This window comes from Theropithecus gelada, chromosome 17 (assembly GCF_003255815.1).
Source record: "Theropithecus gelada isolate Dixy chromosome 17, Tgel_1.0, whole genome shotgun sequence".
Lineage (NCBI taxonomy): Eukaryota > Metazoa > Chordata > Mammalia > Primates > Cercopithecidae > Theropithecus > Theropithecus gelada.
This window is the reverse complement of record NC_037685.1, coordinates 58672669-58689417: the sequence shown is the minus strand read 5'-3', so window position 1 is coordinate 58689417 and position 16749 is coordinate 58672669. Positions and strand designations below refer to the sequence as shown.

The 16749-nt window shown below is 43.7% G+C and overlaps 1 protein-coding gene across 1 annotated transcript; it reads left to right on the top strand.

Moving 5' to 3' along the window:
- Positions 1-8278: 8278 nt before the first annotated feature.
- GPR12 (G protein-coupled receptor 12) lies at positions 8279-13890 on the top strand. The gene is made up of 2 exons (XM_025364517.1): positions 8279-8478; positions 9217-13890. The coding sequence occupies exon 2, from the start codon at positions 9232-9234 to the stop codon at positions 10234-10236; it is 1005 nt and encodes a 334-aa protein (XP_025220302.1). The 5' UTR covers positions 8279-8478; positions 9217-9231; the 3' UTR covers positions 10237-13890.
- Positions 13891-16749: the final 2859 nt, after the last annotated feature.

The following is a 16749-nucleotide window of genomic DNA, read 5'->3' as shown; positions in this document are numbered from 1 at the left end:
GTCCCCAACCTCTGAGTGTGGCTAAAGGAGTTGAGTAGAAGTGAAGAGGAGGTGCGTCCTTCACAAGCCAGGGCAGGGCCTTGCACCTACACCGTGGGACCTTGCTATTCCTTCCTCTCCCATTTCATTCAGCAACATTTCAAGCCAGTATTTCAAGAGCTACAGAATGTGGACATGCTGAACCATCATGTTTTGGTTAAAATTTATTGATTATAATTGGCTGCCTAAGTCTCCTAATATAGTAAAAGTAAATTTAGAAGCAAAGTAGCACATCAGCAAAATACTCCACTTCCCTGCTTCTGGCCATCCTCGGACTATCCTTCCACTTTCTCTTTTCAAGAAGGCATGTCCAGCAGGAAGGCACTAGAATCTAAAAATCCCATCAGAAGAAAAGGCTGTGGCTTTGCTCACAGTACACATTTCCTTCAAACCACACAGCAGAGTGCATCAGGTACAATTAAATGTAGGTCACAAGGAAAGAGAGAGATTGCAAACACATGATTCACAGTGCGTTAAGTGATAGATCCCCCAGGATTGCTCCTTTGCAGAGAAAGCATGTGTTGTCAAGCTGGCCTGCAGACGTTTAACTCTTCAACTCAAATATAAAGCATTTTGGTTGCACAAACAGTGCTCCTAAGTCATTAGTGATTCACAAAATCAATACCATGCCTGATCACTGGCTTCTCTCCTCTAGTTCTTGCCCAGACACAGCGAGGGTGTCAGGGCCTGAGAAGATAACTTCCCAGCATCCCTGGCCATGGTGTATTCCAACCTTAAGCTGGCAGTGCACTACTGATCTGAGTGACACTGCCCGAATCAGGGTTAATAGTCTTCATTATAAGGCCAGGCAAGAACAATCTCTTCTTTTTACAACCTGATTGAAACTCCAGGCGAACACTCCCTTTTTACTCCCAAGCAGTAGAGGCCCAGGCTGCTATTGTTAGAAGAAATGTGTACTGTGAGCAAAGCTCCAGCCTTTTCTTTAGATGAGATTTTTAAATTCTGGTGCCCTCCTGCTGATGTGCCTTCTTGAAAAGAGAAAATAGAAGAATAGTCCGAGGGTAGCTAGAAGCACGGAAGCAAAGTATTTTGCTGATGCCCTTGCTACTTTTCTTCTAAGTTTTCTTTTACTGTATTGGCCAATTATTCATAACTGTCCGAACTTGGAAACAACCAAGGTATCCTTAAGGACGTAAAAGGATAAAGAAACTCCACTGGCTTGATTGTTAAAAATTAGATGCCTTTAAAGTGTCTTCCAGTGCTTTCAAGAAGTCCCCAAACAGTTATCTCCAGACGCCCAGAAACCAGTCTGTGAGTTCAGCCTCTCCTCTCATTGCACCTTTGGCAATGCTGGTCAACACCTCCCTACTGGCCTTGCCCTTCAGGGCACTGGGGCCCATCTCCTGGTGCTCGGATGCATCTGATATTCAGGCTAAGATAGGGTCTCAGGATTCCACCAAAGGTACAGTCAACAGCTTCTCCCCACACTGTTGCAAATGCCTGTGTCCAGCCTCACCTGAGCATTCCTGAATGGTCCAGCTGGCTTTCAGCTGTTATCCTATGCCCATGCCCTCGACGAATCTGCCATGACAGCTGTCAGTCAAAGTTGGTGCAAAGAATCAGCCAGGGATCAGTCATCCTCTCCTTTGGATGTAGGGTCCGGGCCTAGAGCAGTCAGCAAAAGGCCTTTGAGAATATCTGCAATGATATCAACAGGAAATAACTCCAGAAGCAGATTCCTGAGGCTTTACTGAGGCCCTATTAGATTATAAATAGGTTTCAACATTGAAATGAAAGTGGAGTCCTAGGGTAGACTTGTGTAGGACAAGCTCCTGTCTTTCTACAAGAGATGCATACCTGGGTCTTCAACCTGTTACCTGAGAAGAGACATTGGAGGGATGTAGGATTTCCATAAGCCCATTTTAAATTTTACTGTAAGTGACACCTGCTCTCTAGGTGGTGCAGGGCAGTGGCTCAGGAAGCAGATCCTGGCACCTGACTGCCTGGCTTTGAGGGCAGGTATAGAACCTAGTGCACTGTGTGTCACCTCCCTCAACCATACATGGGGTAATAGAGGTACTCCGCCTTGTAGGGTTGTTGGGAGGATTAAATTAGAATGTACTTGGAAGGCTCCTAGCACAGTGCCTGGCACACAGTGAGTATTAATAAATACTGGATATCCTGTCATTGGCAACGAGAGGCCTGGCCCTGCGGGGCATGAGTGAGGCGGTTAAAGTTTGCAAGGACCTGTGGGCAGCCCAGGTCTCCTGGGCTCATGACGGAGGCCTGCATTACTTTCCCATTGCTGCCTTCACACATTACCTCAAACTGTGTGGCTTAAAACAGCACAAATTATCCAGCAACAATGCACTTTTGTATTTACCCAAAGGAGTTGAAAACTTACATCCACACGAAAACCTGCACACAGATGTGGATAGCACTTTCTTCATAGTTGGCCAAATTTGGAAACAACCAAGATGTCCTTCAGTAGGTGAATGGTTAAAGAAATCCAGACATTGGAATACTACTCAGCAATAAAAATACATGAGCTATTGAGCCACGAAAAGACATGGAAGACCCTTAAATGCATATTTCTATGTTCAAGAAGCCAATATGAAAAGGCTACATACTGTATCGTTCCAACTCTATGACATTCTGGAAAAGGCAAATCTATGGAGATGGTAAAAAGTTTACTTGTTGCCGGGGATTAGGGGGAGGGAGGGATGAATAGGTAGAGCACAGAGGATTTTAGGGCAGGGAAACTATTCCATATGACACTATGATGGTGGACACATATCACTGCAGATTTGTCAAAACCCATAGAATAGACAACACCAGGGGTGAACTCTTATGCAAACTATGGACTTTAGTTAATAATAATGTGTCAGTTTAGAAAACCCACACATCTGTTCTGGAGGTCAGAAGTCTAAGGTGGGCCCACCGACCAGCATTCCCTCTTGAATTCCAGGGAGGAATTCCCTTGTTCTTCCCAGTTTCCAAAGGCTGCCAACATCCTGTGGCTCTCGACCCCTGCTCTGTCTTCACAGCAGGCAGTGCAGCATTTTCACATCTCTGTCTTTCTCCCTCTGCTTCTGTCCTCACATCTCTTACTACTGACCCTAATCCTCCTGCCTCCCTCTTGGAAACACTTTGTGATTATACTCAGGGCCCACCCAGATGATCCAGAATGTCCTCCCGTCTCAAGACGTCTAATCACTTCTGCAAAGCCCATTCTAACAAAGGTAACAGTCCCAGGTTCCTGGATTTAGGCCCTGGATACCTTCGGGGGTCATTGTCCAGCCTGCACAAGGACCAAGAGACAGTTGGAGGAGTTAGAGAAAGGGTTGGGGTGGGGAGAAGAGGCTAGGAGAAGAGAAAGGGTTGGATGAACATCTGAGAGGGAGCAGAACGGTCCCTGTCTCCTGTCCACACCATAAAGCACAGACAGCAGCCTGATGGGTAACTCAAAAAAAGAAAAACTATGGCTCCATGCAATTGTGTGAATAACACATTTCAGAAAGTAACACCTCGTTACTCTGCCTCCTCCTCTCAAAAAAATCCCAACTAAATTTATTAAAATATATATTAACAAAAAGTTTACAGTAGCTTTCTCTGTGAGAGTACATGTCATATTACACTTTAATTTTACTTGTAGGCTTCAAAATTTCTGCAATAAGTATGTATTACTCTATAGTCAGAAAAAATATATTTCTTAAAAAAAACACGAGAATATATGTAGAAATGAAGCAACGTGAGTGTTGACAACGGAGCTCTCTTTTCGCACACAGAACCGCAGACTAAATATTATCTTTATGTCGCATGTCCCTCCCTTCTTTCTTCCTTTGATATTTCCACGTCTTCTATTAAAATGGAAGTTTAGAGTGAATTTTAAAAGGGGAAAGGAGAGATGTGTTGTGATTCTTCATAGTCTCCTCCCTCTCCTTAAATAGCAACATGGTATTATTTTAATTGATAACTAATTATTAAAATGTACTTTTGAGCCAGTGTGCATCACATGGTATGTACAGGAATGTCTGTCATGGTTTTATTCACAATAGCCAAAACCAGAAAACAACCCAATGTGGATCAATAAGAAATGCATGAAAAAAACAGTAGCATATTTGCTGTGGTCTGAATGTTTCCCCCCAAAATTTCTATGTTGAAACTTGATCCCCAGTGTAATAGCATTGAGAACCGGGGTTTGGGGAAGTGATTGAGTCTTGAGAGCTCTGCCCTCTTGAATAGGATGAGTGCCTATGGGAGCTAGTTTGCCCCTTCTGCCAGCAAGCACACAGGAAGAAGCTGCCATCAGTAAGGAATGGACCCTCACCAGACACTGATTCTGCTGGCACCATAATCTTGAACTTCCCAGTCTCCAGAACGGTGAGCAGTAAATTTCTATGGTTTACAAATCACCCAGTCTGATGTATTTTGTTATAGCAGCCTGAACGAACTAAGACAATAGTCCTACAATAGAATTCTATACAGCAATGAAAAAGATTAAACTACTGCTCCTTGCAACAAATGAGTATGTCTCACTAACATAATGTTAAGCGAAAGAAGTCAGACATAAAAGTGTACATACTGTATGACTCCATTCATATAGAGTTCAAAAACAGACAAACCTAATCTGTGATATTAGAATTCAGAATAGTGGTTTCTTTTCAGAGGATAATTACTGGGAGTGGGCAAGAGGAAGGCTTTGGGGTACTAGTAATGTTCTATTTCTCAAGATGGATAGTGGTTACATAGATATATCTATTTGATATATCTTCATGGTACTGTATACTTGTGAAATATACACTTGTCTGTATGTAGGTTATACAGTTATAAAATGTATTGTCAGATGAAGAGATCAATAAAATCAAACTTTAATTTGGGATTATATTGTATTCTCAGGTGTGATATAGACCCTTGGCTGGACAGACTAAAGCACGGTCAATCTACGGTTCAGATTACTGCACCAATTAATCTGATCTATGGAAATTGGCTAATAATCATTAACATAGGCAAGAAAGAAGCTGACTAGTAGCATTTCAATACACACACCATGTGCTGTGCAGTAGTGGCTCAGTTTATGACTTGCTCCAGCCAGTAATCTGGGACAGTCTCATGATTTACAAATTCAGTTACAAGAAGGGGCTAATAAATGTGCCCTCAGGGTTTCAGTTGGCAAAGATGCCATGTGTGATTAAGACAGGCGCCGAGCCTTTCTCACATAAAGCAGTCATCATTACTCTAGGTTGTGAAAATGCCAGATCATGCTTGAAGGTTTACAACGTCTTGCTGAAGTTATTAAAAAAAAAAGTGACAAAAAAGGTAAGTGATGAAAAGGCAGTAAATGTCACACCTCTGAGGGCATCTGTGGCAGTGTCCTGTCACGGGTGGTGAATACATCGAGAAGACAGCTTTGCAGACAGCTACTTTATGGCCCTTGTTACTGAGGCTGTGCAAAACCTCCCCATTGGCCCACCCAGTTCCAAGCTGTGGCGAATCCTGACCTCCAGACCTGGAGTTGGTGTGCCTGGTGTCCCAACTCACTTTTCCTCTCAGAGATGCCCATTTCGTGAAGTTCAGAGGGGACGCCCATCACAGGACACTACATGAGACACATGAGATCCAGGCCTGGCCGATTGATCCACTCTTTCCCTTTAGCTGCCATGGTTGGTTGTGAGCGGGGCGCACAGACCAGGCTGGGCCAGAGTTCTCCGCGGGAATTCCACTCACAAGTTAAGAATACAGTCTCAGAATGCAAGCCCAGGGCTGCCTGAGGCCACTGTCCATGACTGCCTGGAAGAAACTTGTCTGGGGTAGGGAAGTTTGAGGTACACAGACTCAGAGAAGCAAAGACAAGCAGAAATAAATCAGGCCAGGGCTGACCGCCAGCCACCTGCTTCCTATAGCTTCTCCTCCTTTTATGTGAACCACTCCAGATCTTTCCGAGTCATACCAGACAACAAAACGCCTTTTTTTTCTTAAACTAGTTTGAATTGGATTTCTGCTCCCTGGCAACAAAAGTCCTAACAAATAAACCAATAAACGTAGAATCCAGAGTACAGGGAAGTTACAAGTAATCCTTCCAAGGGGGAGTGGGGACAGAACTGTGAACACACAGTTGATCTTACCATCAGGGGAGCTGAGTGTCCACATCACTGTTAGCTGCTGACTCCTGGGCTCTCTCCCCAGTGGCGGTATCCGAGCTCCAGGTATAACTTGTCTCAGTTTCCTCCTTTGACTCTTCCCAGGTTTTACACATTTTTTTTTTTTTTTTACAAAAATCCATATACCTCTGCCATTCACCTCAATACTTTTTTCTCTCCTCCAACGCTCAGCTCTTTTTTTTTTTTTTTAATTTCTCAAACATGTTAATGACTGAATTAAAAAGTCCCACCCCTTTAAGCTCCGTGAGGTCAGGGCCATGTCAGTGTTATTGGCTGGAATAGTGTCTGACCAGCCCTATGCATTCGCTTTCCTTAAACTGCATTGCTGACGTGAGGTGCCTAAAATTTTGCCACATAGCTTGAGCTATATTATGCCAAAACTACTACATGTTTGTTAAACGACTGCTCATTTTTCATCACTTCATTCTAAAATTCTCTGATGCTTCACACAGAAATTGAGAAGAAGATTACATCCCTTCATGACAGCATTTGCTGCCTGGCATTATTGTTGATTCCTGTGTGTGTCACTACCAGAGTGCGCACTTGCGTGCAGAGACCATGTCTTACTGAATTTCTGTGCCCAGCCCTTAGCCCTGTTCTTGGGACACACACGTGTCTGACGCCTCCCCACCAAGAACAAGCCACTCTGAAAACTCCATAAAACCTTGCTTCTCAAAGTGTGACCTGTGAACCAGCAGCAGCAGCAGCAGCATGGAGAAGAGGCTTGCAAATGCAGAAGCTAGACCCACCCCCAGAACTACTGAGCAGAATCTGTCGCGGTAAAAAGTTCAGACTATTCTGGAGGTAGCAGGAGGTCTTGGACATCATGGAATAGATGTGCCAAATCGAGGAGGTTGGGAAAGGGAGAAGCAGGTGGGTACCAGAAATGCAGGTGAGAGGGGATGAGGGCCTCAACCAGGGAGCTGAGGATGATGAGAAGTGGCATGCAGGGAGAGCTGGAGCGACCTTGCAGAGCCAGAAACTGATTGATGGAAGAAGGGGAGAAGCAGGAAGAAAGTCAAGAGTGACTGAGGCTCCGAGTCTGTTGGGCTGGGATAGAGAAGACGTGAGCAGCAGGGGAAGGCAGGCTGGCCAGCTGATGATACGCCTATAGGGTCCTTTGCCTGCCGACCATTTCCATTCGTACAAAAGCCCCTGGGGAAGTGGAAGAAAAGTAGTGGGAAAACCTTCACCTCTGACAGGGCAAGACAGGACTATAACACTTTTTCCTTCTCCCATCTTTAAACTGGAGGATCATCTTGGAACTTAAGATCTACGAGGTGCTCGGGTTTTTATATCCAGAGGAGGCATGGGCGCAGAAAAGCAGACAGCTATCAGGTTCTTCATTTCAGAATCCATTGATGTGGCAAAATGAAAAAATAATAGTGCCACTTCAGTATCTAAATGATTTGGGGTTTGGCCAATGTCTGCAGGAAGCTTCTACAAGAACTCAGTAAATGATTTCCATTTGAAAACACAGCTCAAAGAGCACTTAATAAGTGCAAGTTGGTGATGATAATGATGATACACAGAGCAGCAGCATCTATTCAGTTAAGCAAATGTTCCTGGGAAACAGTGATAATGAACCAGGTCCAAGACCATGGGCAATTCTAAAAAAGCGTGCGGGGCATTTTGTTGTTTTAAAGATCTGCTTCCCCAACCTGTCCACCCCGCCTCCCTGCTGCTGATCATGAATATCATCCTAAGCAATCCTTTTGGCCCTGAATGTAGCGGTTTAGGTGAAGGCGTGGAAAAGCCAGGACTGTGGAGACTGGAGCTCCCCGGGAAAACCACAGGAACGAAATAGGTCACAGGGCTCCCAGGCAGCGCTCCCCTGCCCCGCCCGGTGCAAGCCCGGGTCCGCCGGCTGGGGTGGGGCGCGCGGCGCAGCAGGCGGGCAGGGCGACCGTGCAGTTCTCAGCCTCCCGGCTCTTTTGCCCCGCGCTCCGGGGCCGCCCTCGCCTGCCCGCACCCTAGAGCAGCCCCGACCCGTGGAGGCGCGCGCGGCCTCCCGGGGATCCCGCGGGCTGGCGGGCGGCCGGGCGCGCGCGGGGCGGGGGCGGGGGCGGCGCGCGCGCGGGGAGCGTGTGGGCCGGGCGGGCGCGGCGGGGAAAGCTGGGCGCGCGAGCCGAGCCTGCGGCTCACCTGCAGCCGCGTCGCTCACCTGCAGCGGAGCGCGCGCCCCGCGCCCTCCCGGCCCGCTCCGGAGCCCGGCCGCCGCCCTTTGCCACAGCGGGCGCCTGCGCCGACATGCGACACGAGTAGCCCGCGCGCTTCGGAAGCACCGGAGGAGCCCCCTCGGCCTGGGCGCGCCAAGGTGACCCCCTCGATGACCCCCCCGCCCCCGCGGGCCGCCTGTCCCCGCACCCTGTCTGTCCCTCTCGCGTCCGACTCCAGTCCCCGCTGCCAGGGGAGCGGAGGCAGTGCATGGGCATCTGTCTGTCTGTCTGTCTCGGTACTTCCATTGCACACACCTCCCTCTTGTGGCCCTCCCGACTGCTCCGTGCGCACGGGGGGGAGTCTGGGAGCCCCTCTTTGTTCCGGTCGGGGGTGCGTTTGAGGGTGTGCACGCGCGTGGGGGATGCGTTTGGAGGGTGGGAGTTCGATGGAAATAGGCGATTTAAATATTCCATCGAGGATGGCGGCCCCTGACTCAAGACCTGCCGCTGCCGCGTGGTTTTCTCGGCAGCAGCCCAGATGTCAAACAGTTGTTGGTTTTCAGCATGCAAGATGTGATTTTCCAATGTGCATTCCCAGCGCTTTTGCAAACAGACCGCCGCGAGTCCGTGTGTGCCTGCCTCGCTCACGCTGGTGTTTTGAAGTCCTACCCTGTGTTTTCCCCAGTGCCAAACGGCATTTGTGTTGTGGGGTTTAAACCACAGACACTTTGGCTTTTGTTTCATTTCCCAACAGTTCCTCATTCCCGAAGCTTGTGGCATTTGGTACTGGTGTCTGAGCAGGGGCTGGCTTTCTGTCTGTCTGTGTGTCTTTTGCATGATCTCGGATCGTCACCCTGCTGTATCTAAACATTAAAAAACCTGTCTTTTCGTTGAAGAGGACAGGGGTTAAAATGAATGAAGACCTGAAGGTCAATTTAAGCGGGCTGCCTCGGGATTATTTAGATGCCGCTGCTGCGGAGAACATCTCGGCTGCTGTCTCCTCCCGGGTTCCTGCCGTAAAGCCAGAGCCTGAGCTCGTAGTCAACCCCTGGGACATTGTCTTGTGTACCTCGGGAACCCTCATCTCCTGTGAAAATGCCATTGTGGTCCTTATCATCTTCCACAACCCCAGCCTGCGAGCGCCCATGTTCCTGCTGATAGGCAGCCTGGCTCTTGCAGACCTGCTGGCCGGCATTGGACTCATCATCAATTTTGTTTTTGCCTACCTGCTTCAGTCAGAAGCCACCAAGCTGGTCACCATTGGCCTCATTGTCGCCTCTTTCTCTGCCTCTGTCTGCAGCTTGCTGGCTATCACTGTTGACCGCTACCTCTCACTGTACTACGCTCTGACGTACCATTCGGAGAGGACGGTCACGTTTACCTATGTCATGCTCGTCATGCTCTGGGGGACCTCCATCTGCCTGGGGCTGCTGCCCGTCATGGGCTGGAACTGCCTCCGAGACGAGACCACCTGCAGCGTGGTCAGACCGCTCACCAAGAACAACGCGGCCATCCTCTCGGTGTCCTTCCTCTTCATGTTTGCGCTCATGCTTCAGCTCTACATCCAGATCTGTAAGATTGTGATGAGGCACGCCCATCAGATAGCCCTACAGCACCACTTCCTGGCCACGTCGCACTATGTGACCACCCGGAGAGGGGTCTCCACCCTGGCTATCATCCTGGGGACCTTTGCTGCTTGCTGGATGCCTTTCACCCTCTATTCCTTGATAGCAGATTACACCTACCCCTCCATCTATACCTACGCCACCCTCCTGCCCGCCACCTACAATTCCATCATCAACCCTGTGATATATGCTTTCAGAAACCAAGAGATCCAGAAAGCGCTCTGTCTTATTTGCTGCGGCTGCATCCCGTCCAGTCTCGCCCAGAGAGCGCGCTCGCCCAGTGATGTGTAGCACCCTTGCACCCCGGAGGACTCTGCATTTACCAAGCACTTCCACTGCCTGGCCAAGGTTTGAGATGCTTGCCTTGAATTCCTTGCATTGGATTCCCTCTCAAGCCACAGGAGCACTTAGCATTCGTGAAGCAATGACATCGTTTAGATGAGTTAAGTAATTGAAGTGAAAATAATGTTACCGGTGTTTTCACCATTAAAAAAATATTGTTGAGATCTTCACGCAATATTATTTTGTTTTGCTTGGGGGCAGGGGTTTCCTTTTATATTTTGTTTGGAGGGCTGATTGGGGGTAGGAAAGGAAGGGATATGATACGCCCATGATGTTGTAAAAGTCAATGAGTTTCAGAGTTTTTACCTGGACTTTAAAATAAATTTGAGTGATTGAGAAAAACTGAGGAAGACTTACTTTTTCCAGACTATTTTTTTTTTACATGATGGTAGATTTTTTAATGCTGCATGTATGTAACAAAATATGACCCCTTTCAATCCAATGCAAATAGTTTACATAATTGTGTTTGGAAGGGACCTGATTTTGCCAACATGAACTCAGTAATGTCACCGACATTGCAACCCTGAAACCATTCTTATTCATTCTTTCTTTCCTTTCTGCAATTACTGTTCACAAGAATTCTTTCGGTATTTCTATAAATGTTGCAACTCCTTCTGCATGGTTGACTGTGTTAGCTAGGCCACTAGTTTCAAATGTTGCCATGTCAATCTAGATTCCAACGGGTCATTTTTCAATATAGTTTTTCAATACGTACTTTCTAAAATGAATCCTGAAATAGGTTTTGATTTTCATATGAAGTAGGATTGATTAGATCTACCATTGTAGTTTCTTAAGCTATTGTCTGATTCTTTTCAGAAAACAAAAGGAAAAAATCTTAATTATAGCAATTGAAAGTAGATTAAATTTATTTTAATATATTCTGAAAAAAACTAATGTGACATTATCATGGAATTTTAAAAAATCACCTTTCCTCTCTCTAAGAATATATTAATAGTTCTTCTTGATTGAGACAGTTAGAATAAATATTATAGGCCAAGTTTTTTTCTGGCTCATACTGTCTGTGGTGTATAATGCATTTGAAACAGGCAGTCCCCTGTTTTAATGATTAGGTTTGTTTGTGAGTGCACAGCATCCATCTATGACTGTGATATATATAACCTATATCCTGTAAGGTCATAAACAGAATGACCATTGGCTGTTGATGAAAAGTTAAGTTTGAAATCTTTTAACTCCTTTTCACCAAAAACCAATTTATACACAATGAAAATCATATTGCTTGTTTTCAGAGAGCAAGAATGTAGTCAGGAAATTGCAAAGAAGAATTCACTTCAAACACATTGTAAAATCAATGTGTCTCTGTTTTCTTTTCTGTTCATGCAGACAAATGTAGACACAGGTATCTTTCCTCCATTTGCAATGGATTTAGAGTTATGTCTATATAATCAGTGGAAAAAATTCTTGGCCGCGTATCAACTTAGCCCATTCAGATGGCAGCAAAAGCAGTATTTCAGGGTCGTTGGGGAGTCATTTGTAATAAATTAACCTCATTGGTTTGTACCAGATGTGATGCCCAGGGTGGTCTCAGGACCATTCCGGGGGCCCTGCATGCTGATGCCTTCTCTCCAGCGCTTCTCCTAATGTAGCACACGTGTGAATCAATCCTCTACTTGAATCTGCGTCTCCTCGCTGAGGTTACTTACGGAAGCAGGAGAGGGACTGAAATACTTAAGAAATGGGAAATAATTTTCAATACATATCACTGTATGATCAATCTAATACAATTGATGCCTTTAAAACATTTCTTTTGAACATTTGATGGAGTTAGTGGGTTGAACATGATGAGTCTGTTTTTAATTAATTAAAATTGAATAGCATCACCCTAGGAGACTTGACAAAGGTAAGTTGGTTTTGACAGGGGCTGGGAAATATCCATAATGAGGTTTTAAAGGAATAAATGATGATTTTATAAAAAATAGTGGCTCCATTTGCATATCTCCAATAGTCAGAATTATAATGAGAATAATATGTACTTGTTGTGACCACATGTGTGCCAGGCCCCATGCTGGGTGTTTTACTATAATCACAAAACTACTACTTTTATAGGGGAGAAAACTAAGACTAAGAGAGGAGCAGATAAAAAATGTGCCTGAGGCCACAAAGCACAAGGATAGAGTCAGAATTTGAAGCCAGGTTTTCCAAAGTCTAAGTCTTGCTCCTTCCCTGTACCTTGCAAGCTTTCATCCCTCAGTGGATACCAGGGCTGAGGAAACTGATTTGTAGCATGTTCCTGTCGTAGAGTTTTGGCTCTGCATTTAAGACATAAAACTTGGCCTGGTGCAGTGGCTCTCGCCTGTAATCCCAGCACTTTGCGGGGTCAAGGCAGGTGGATCACCTGAGGTCAGGAGTTCGAAACCAGCGTGACCAATATGGTAAAACCCTGTCTCCACTAAAAAATAAAAAAATTAGCCAGGCGTGGTGGCAGGTGCCTGTAATCCCAGCTACTCAGGAGGCTGAGGCAGGAAAACTGCTTGAAATCACGAGGAGGAGGTAGCAGTGAACCAAGATCACACCACTGCACTCCAGCCTGGGTGACAAAGCAAGCAAGACTCTGTCTCAAAAAAAAAAAAAAAAAAAAAAAGGCATAAAATTTCCTGTTTAAAATTACACTAGTTAAGTGGTTGCTTTTGGCCTGTGTTTTTAAAACATCTAGTTTCAGCTAAGAGATTTTTCAATTCAACTAATAACATGCCCTTACTGTTTAAATTGTGAAAAATGTTGGACATTTATGTGGTTTTCTACAAGGTTTCTTTTTTCTTATGGAGCTAATTATTTTGAAATGTGCACACATCTCAATGTACATGTGTGTATGCATGTATTTATGCATACGTATACCCAATAATATTAACTTTGCAACAGGACCAAAGACCTCATGGAAAACTGTCTTATTTCCAACAGTCCTGAGGTAGCAGGCAATCTTTTACTCCACATAATTAAAATTTCTAGCTACCAAGGAATTGATATTTTTCCAGTAGAAACAGTTATCCTTGTAACTAGGACAATTCCATTACTTTACCAGAATCCTGAATTAGTCAAAACTAGTCATCCAAGTTATGACTACCTAGGGTTTTGTTTCTTTTTATTCCTTTAACTCTTTATTTCTTTCTATCAGTGAAGTTTGTTTTTAAAGATTAAGGGGATCGCCTCCCTCCTAGTACCTGGGGTGGGGAAGCAGGGTGGAGGTAGAGCCCCTCCTTGCCTGGGAGCCTACATTAAGGAGGGAGGGGTGGATTCTTTGGTTGACTTGACCATGCAGAAATAGTCTTAGACTCCCCCAGGATTTAAAATAGGATTGAAACAAGAGGTTTAAAAGAGCATATGAAGAATAGAGATACTTAGTGCCAATAAAAATATCGTGGAGACTTCTTACGCTTTTTTTAAAATGCTTAATCCATTATTAAAATAATGATTGACTTTATTTTATAGTAATATAGATAATATGACATTAGGATGACTTGCCATTTCAGATTTAAAATACGTATTAAGTGACTACTATGTTGTGATTTTGAATAATGTTTAAGTTTCTATGTTGATTGTATGCCTGGTATAATAAAGGAAAAGACTGCCTTATTGTCCCCTTTAAAATTTGTCATAATTATTGAATGTTTCGATATAAGGTTAGGACCTCTATGTCTGTTTAGAATTTTAAGAATCACAAACTTATAGATTTATACATCATGGTTTGAATTCACAGACAAATCCGTCTTCTAAAAAAATTACAGGCCGGGCACGGTGGCTCATGCCTATAATCCCAGCACTTTGGGAGGCCGAGGCGGGCAGATCACGAGGTCAGGAGATCGAGACCATCCTCGTGAAACCCCGTCTTTACTAAAAATACAAAAAAATTAGCCGGTCTTGGTGGCGGGCGCCTGTAGTCCCAGCTACTCGGGACGCTGAGGCAGGAGAGTGGCGTGATCCCGGGAGGCGGAGCTTGCAGTGAGCCGAGACCGTGTCACTGCACTCCAGCCTGGGCCACAGAGCGAGACTCCGTCTCAAAAAAAAAAAAAAAAAAATTGGTAATTTTGGCTAGAGCTCCTCAAACTTTAACTATTTGAAGAGTATACAAATCACCTGAGAATCTTGTTAAAATGCAAATTCTGCTTCAGTCAGTCTGGGGCATGGCTGAATTTCCAACAAGCTCCCCTGATGCTGATGCTGACAGTCTATAGATAACATTGATTCACAGTGATAAGTGTCACACTTTTAATATAACATATAAAATATATATAACATATAAATACAACATATAAATAGTATATATTTGAATATATATAACGTAACTATAACATATAAATAATATATATTTGAAGGGTTTATTTTTGTCAGAGGTTAATAGCTAGTCTGTATTCAATGGAGACGAACTTTGAACTTTTCCTACAGCTTCTCAGGGTCTAATAAAGACCCATAAATATATTTTTTTCCATGTTAATGAACTAACTTTTTAAAATCCTAATGATCATTATCTTAATTTAGTTCTTTCAGAAGCTTTATGTAGATGCAGTGCATTTCTCTAGGTATGTGTGTGCATACCTGGCAACAAAGCTTTTCACCTCCATTTCTTCAAGGACAGTTTTGTTTAGGACCTGAGTGGTTTTTGTTTGGGGGCTACATGTGTCCGCATGAATTTATCTTGAGATGATTGAGATGAAAACCTTTGTTCTCTGAGTTCTAAAATTCAACTGAACTTATTCCAAAGCAACATTTTCTAGACAGGTACATCAGAGAAATTTAAAAATAGCTCACCTTCATTTGACACTTATCTGTAGCCTTTTATTTTTCAGCATCAAAAATACTATTAATGTGGATAGTTACCCTGGTCACAGGTACTCTGCTTCCTTTCTGCCCAAGGAGATGAGAACATTTTTTAAATCTAATAGAAGCACATTAAAGTACATAGTTAAAGTGGATTTTAATATATAACTTATATATGTCTACTGTATAAGATACTTACAGAAGACATCTAAGAATTTTTTAATCATAAAAAATTCAAATACTAGCATCAAGCTCAAGTGAACAAATTTCAATTGAAAATAAGTTTGGGACATAAATAAAAACATTTACTAGGGCACAGATTCCCTTGGTAGTTGACTGTTTGAACAGACAGTTACAAATAGAATATTTTAAAAGGCAAAAGAACATCTTATGGAATTCTCTGTATGGCTTGGATTTGCATTTCTCACCAAACAACATATTTTGAATCTACGGGATTCTTATTTGGGTTGATGAAAATACAAACCTTCCACATAAGGAGAAATGAAGGCCTGTCTTTTACAGATATATGTGGTTACTGGGATAAAACCTAAGGGAAAACTTGTTCTGATCCAACTATATCCTTACTCCCTCCTAGATCCTTTTGAAGCATGAACAAATTTACTCTGGGTTTCTATAGAATCTAATAATGGGAAGAAAACATATGGAGTAGAATTTTCTATATCAAATCTAAATCACCTAAGTCAAGATCTCTTTGGAAACTGAAATTATACACTTTTTTTCTCAATACCTTGCAGTGTTTTGATATTCCAAATCTTGATCTTTCTTATCATATTGTAATTCTATTTTTGTCTTGGCCAAGTCCCTGGAGGTACAGAGAACCCCCTAATCCCAGTCAACATTGATATATTGAAAATATTCATTAAACAATATTGTTTTCTTCTTCTTCTTCTTCTTCAAATAAAACACTCAATTATTCATGTAATGTGTTTCTGATTTTATTTTATATCCTTTTGATCATTTTCCTGATCCCTTTTTCCATATCATTTACCATTTCTCTGCACGCCTTTTCAAATCTAGCCATCAGAATGAGGATACAATAATCTACTAAATGGAGCAGAATGATGGATTATTCTCTGCTTCTGGTTACTGGATGGCGGTGGTGCTTTAAGTATGGGCCCCCACCAGCAGCACCAGCATCTCTTGGGAACACGTTAAAAATGCAGTCACCCGAGATTTACTGCTCAAAACTCAGGGTATGAGGCACAGCAATATGAGTTTTAATAAGCCCTCCAAGTGATTCTGATGCACGCTAGAGTTTGAGAACCATGCCACGGAGCTTTGACTGAATCCTAAAGTCTTTCTGACATTACTAATGACATTAATATCTTAGCAGTACTAGGACCTCTCAGCTTTTTCTGCTATGTCTATGCAAGGCAGTCCTCATATTGTACTGCAGCAAATTATAGATAATTTTTGTTTGTAGATATGCTGCCTTGCACTGATTTCACTGGAACTTCTTGCTGTTATCAAGGTTATTTTCTAATTCATCAAGTTCAACTAAACTTCTGCCCCTTCCATTACAGCCATATCACTGTCATGTGCCTCAGACAGAAAGACAATTCAGTGAGAAGGAAAAACCCAATCAGACTTCTTTCTTGGCATCGTGGAGATAAATCTTCCTGTTCCTATTTGTTACTGTCTGTAAATTGACCCGAATATTCCACAGTTGCA

Coding starts and splice junctions, on each gene's coding strand:
- GPR12 (XM_025364517.1), top strand. CDS start 9,232: ATGAATGAAGACCTGAAGGTCAATTTAAGCGGGCTGCCTCGGGATTAT.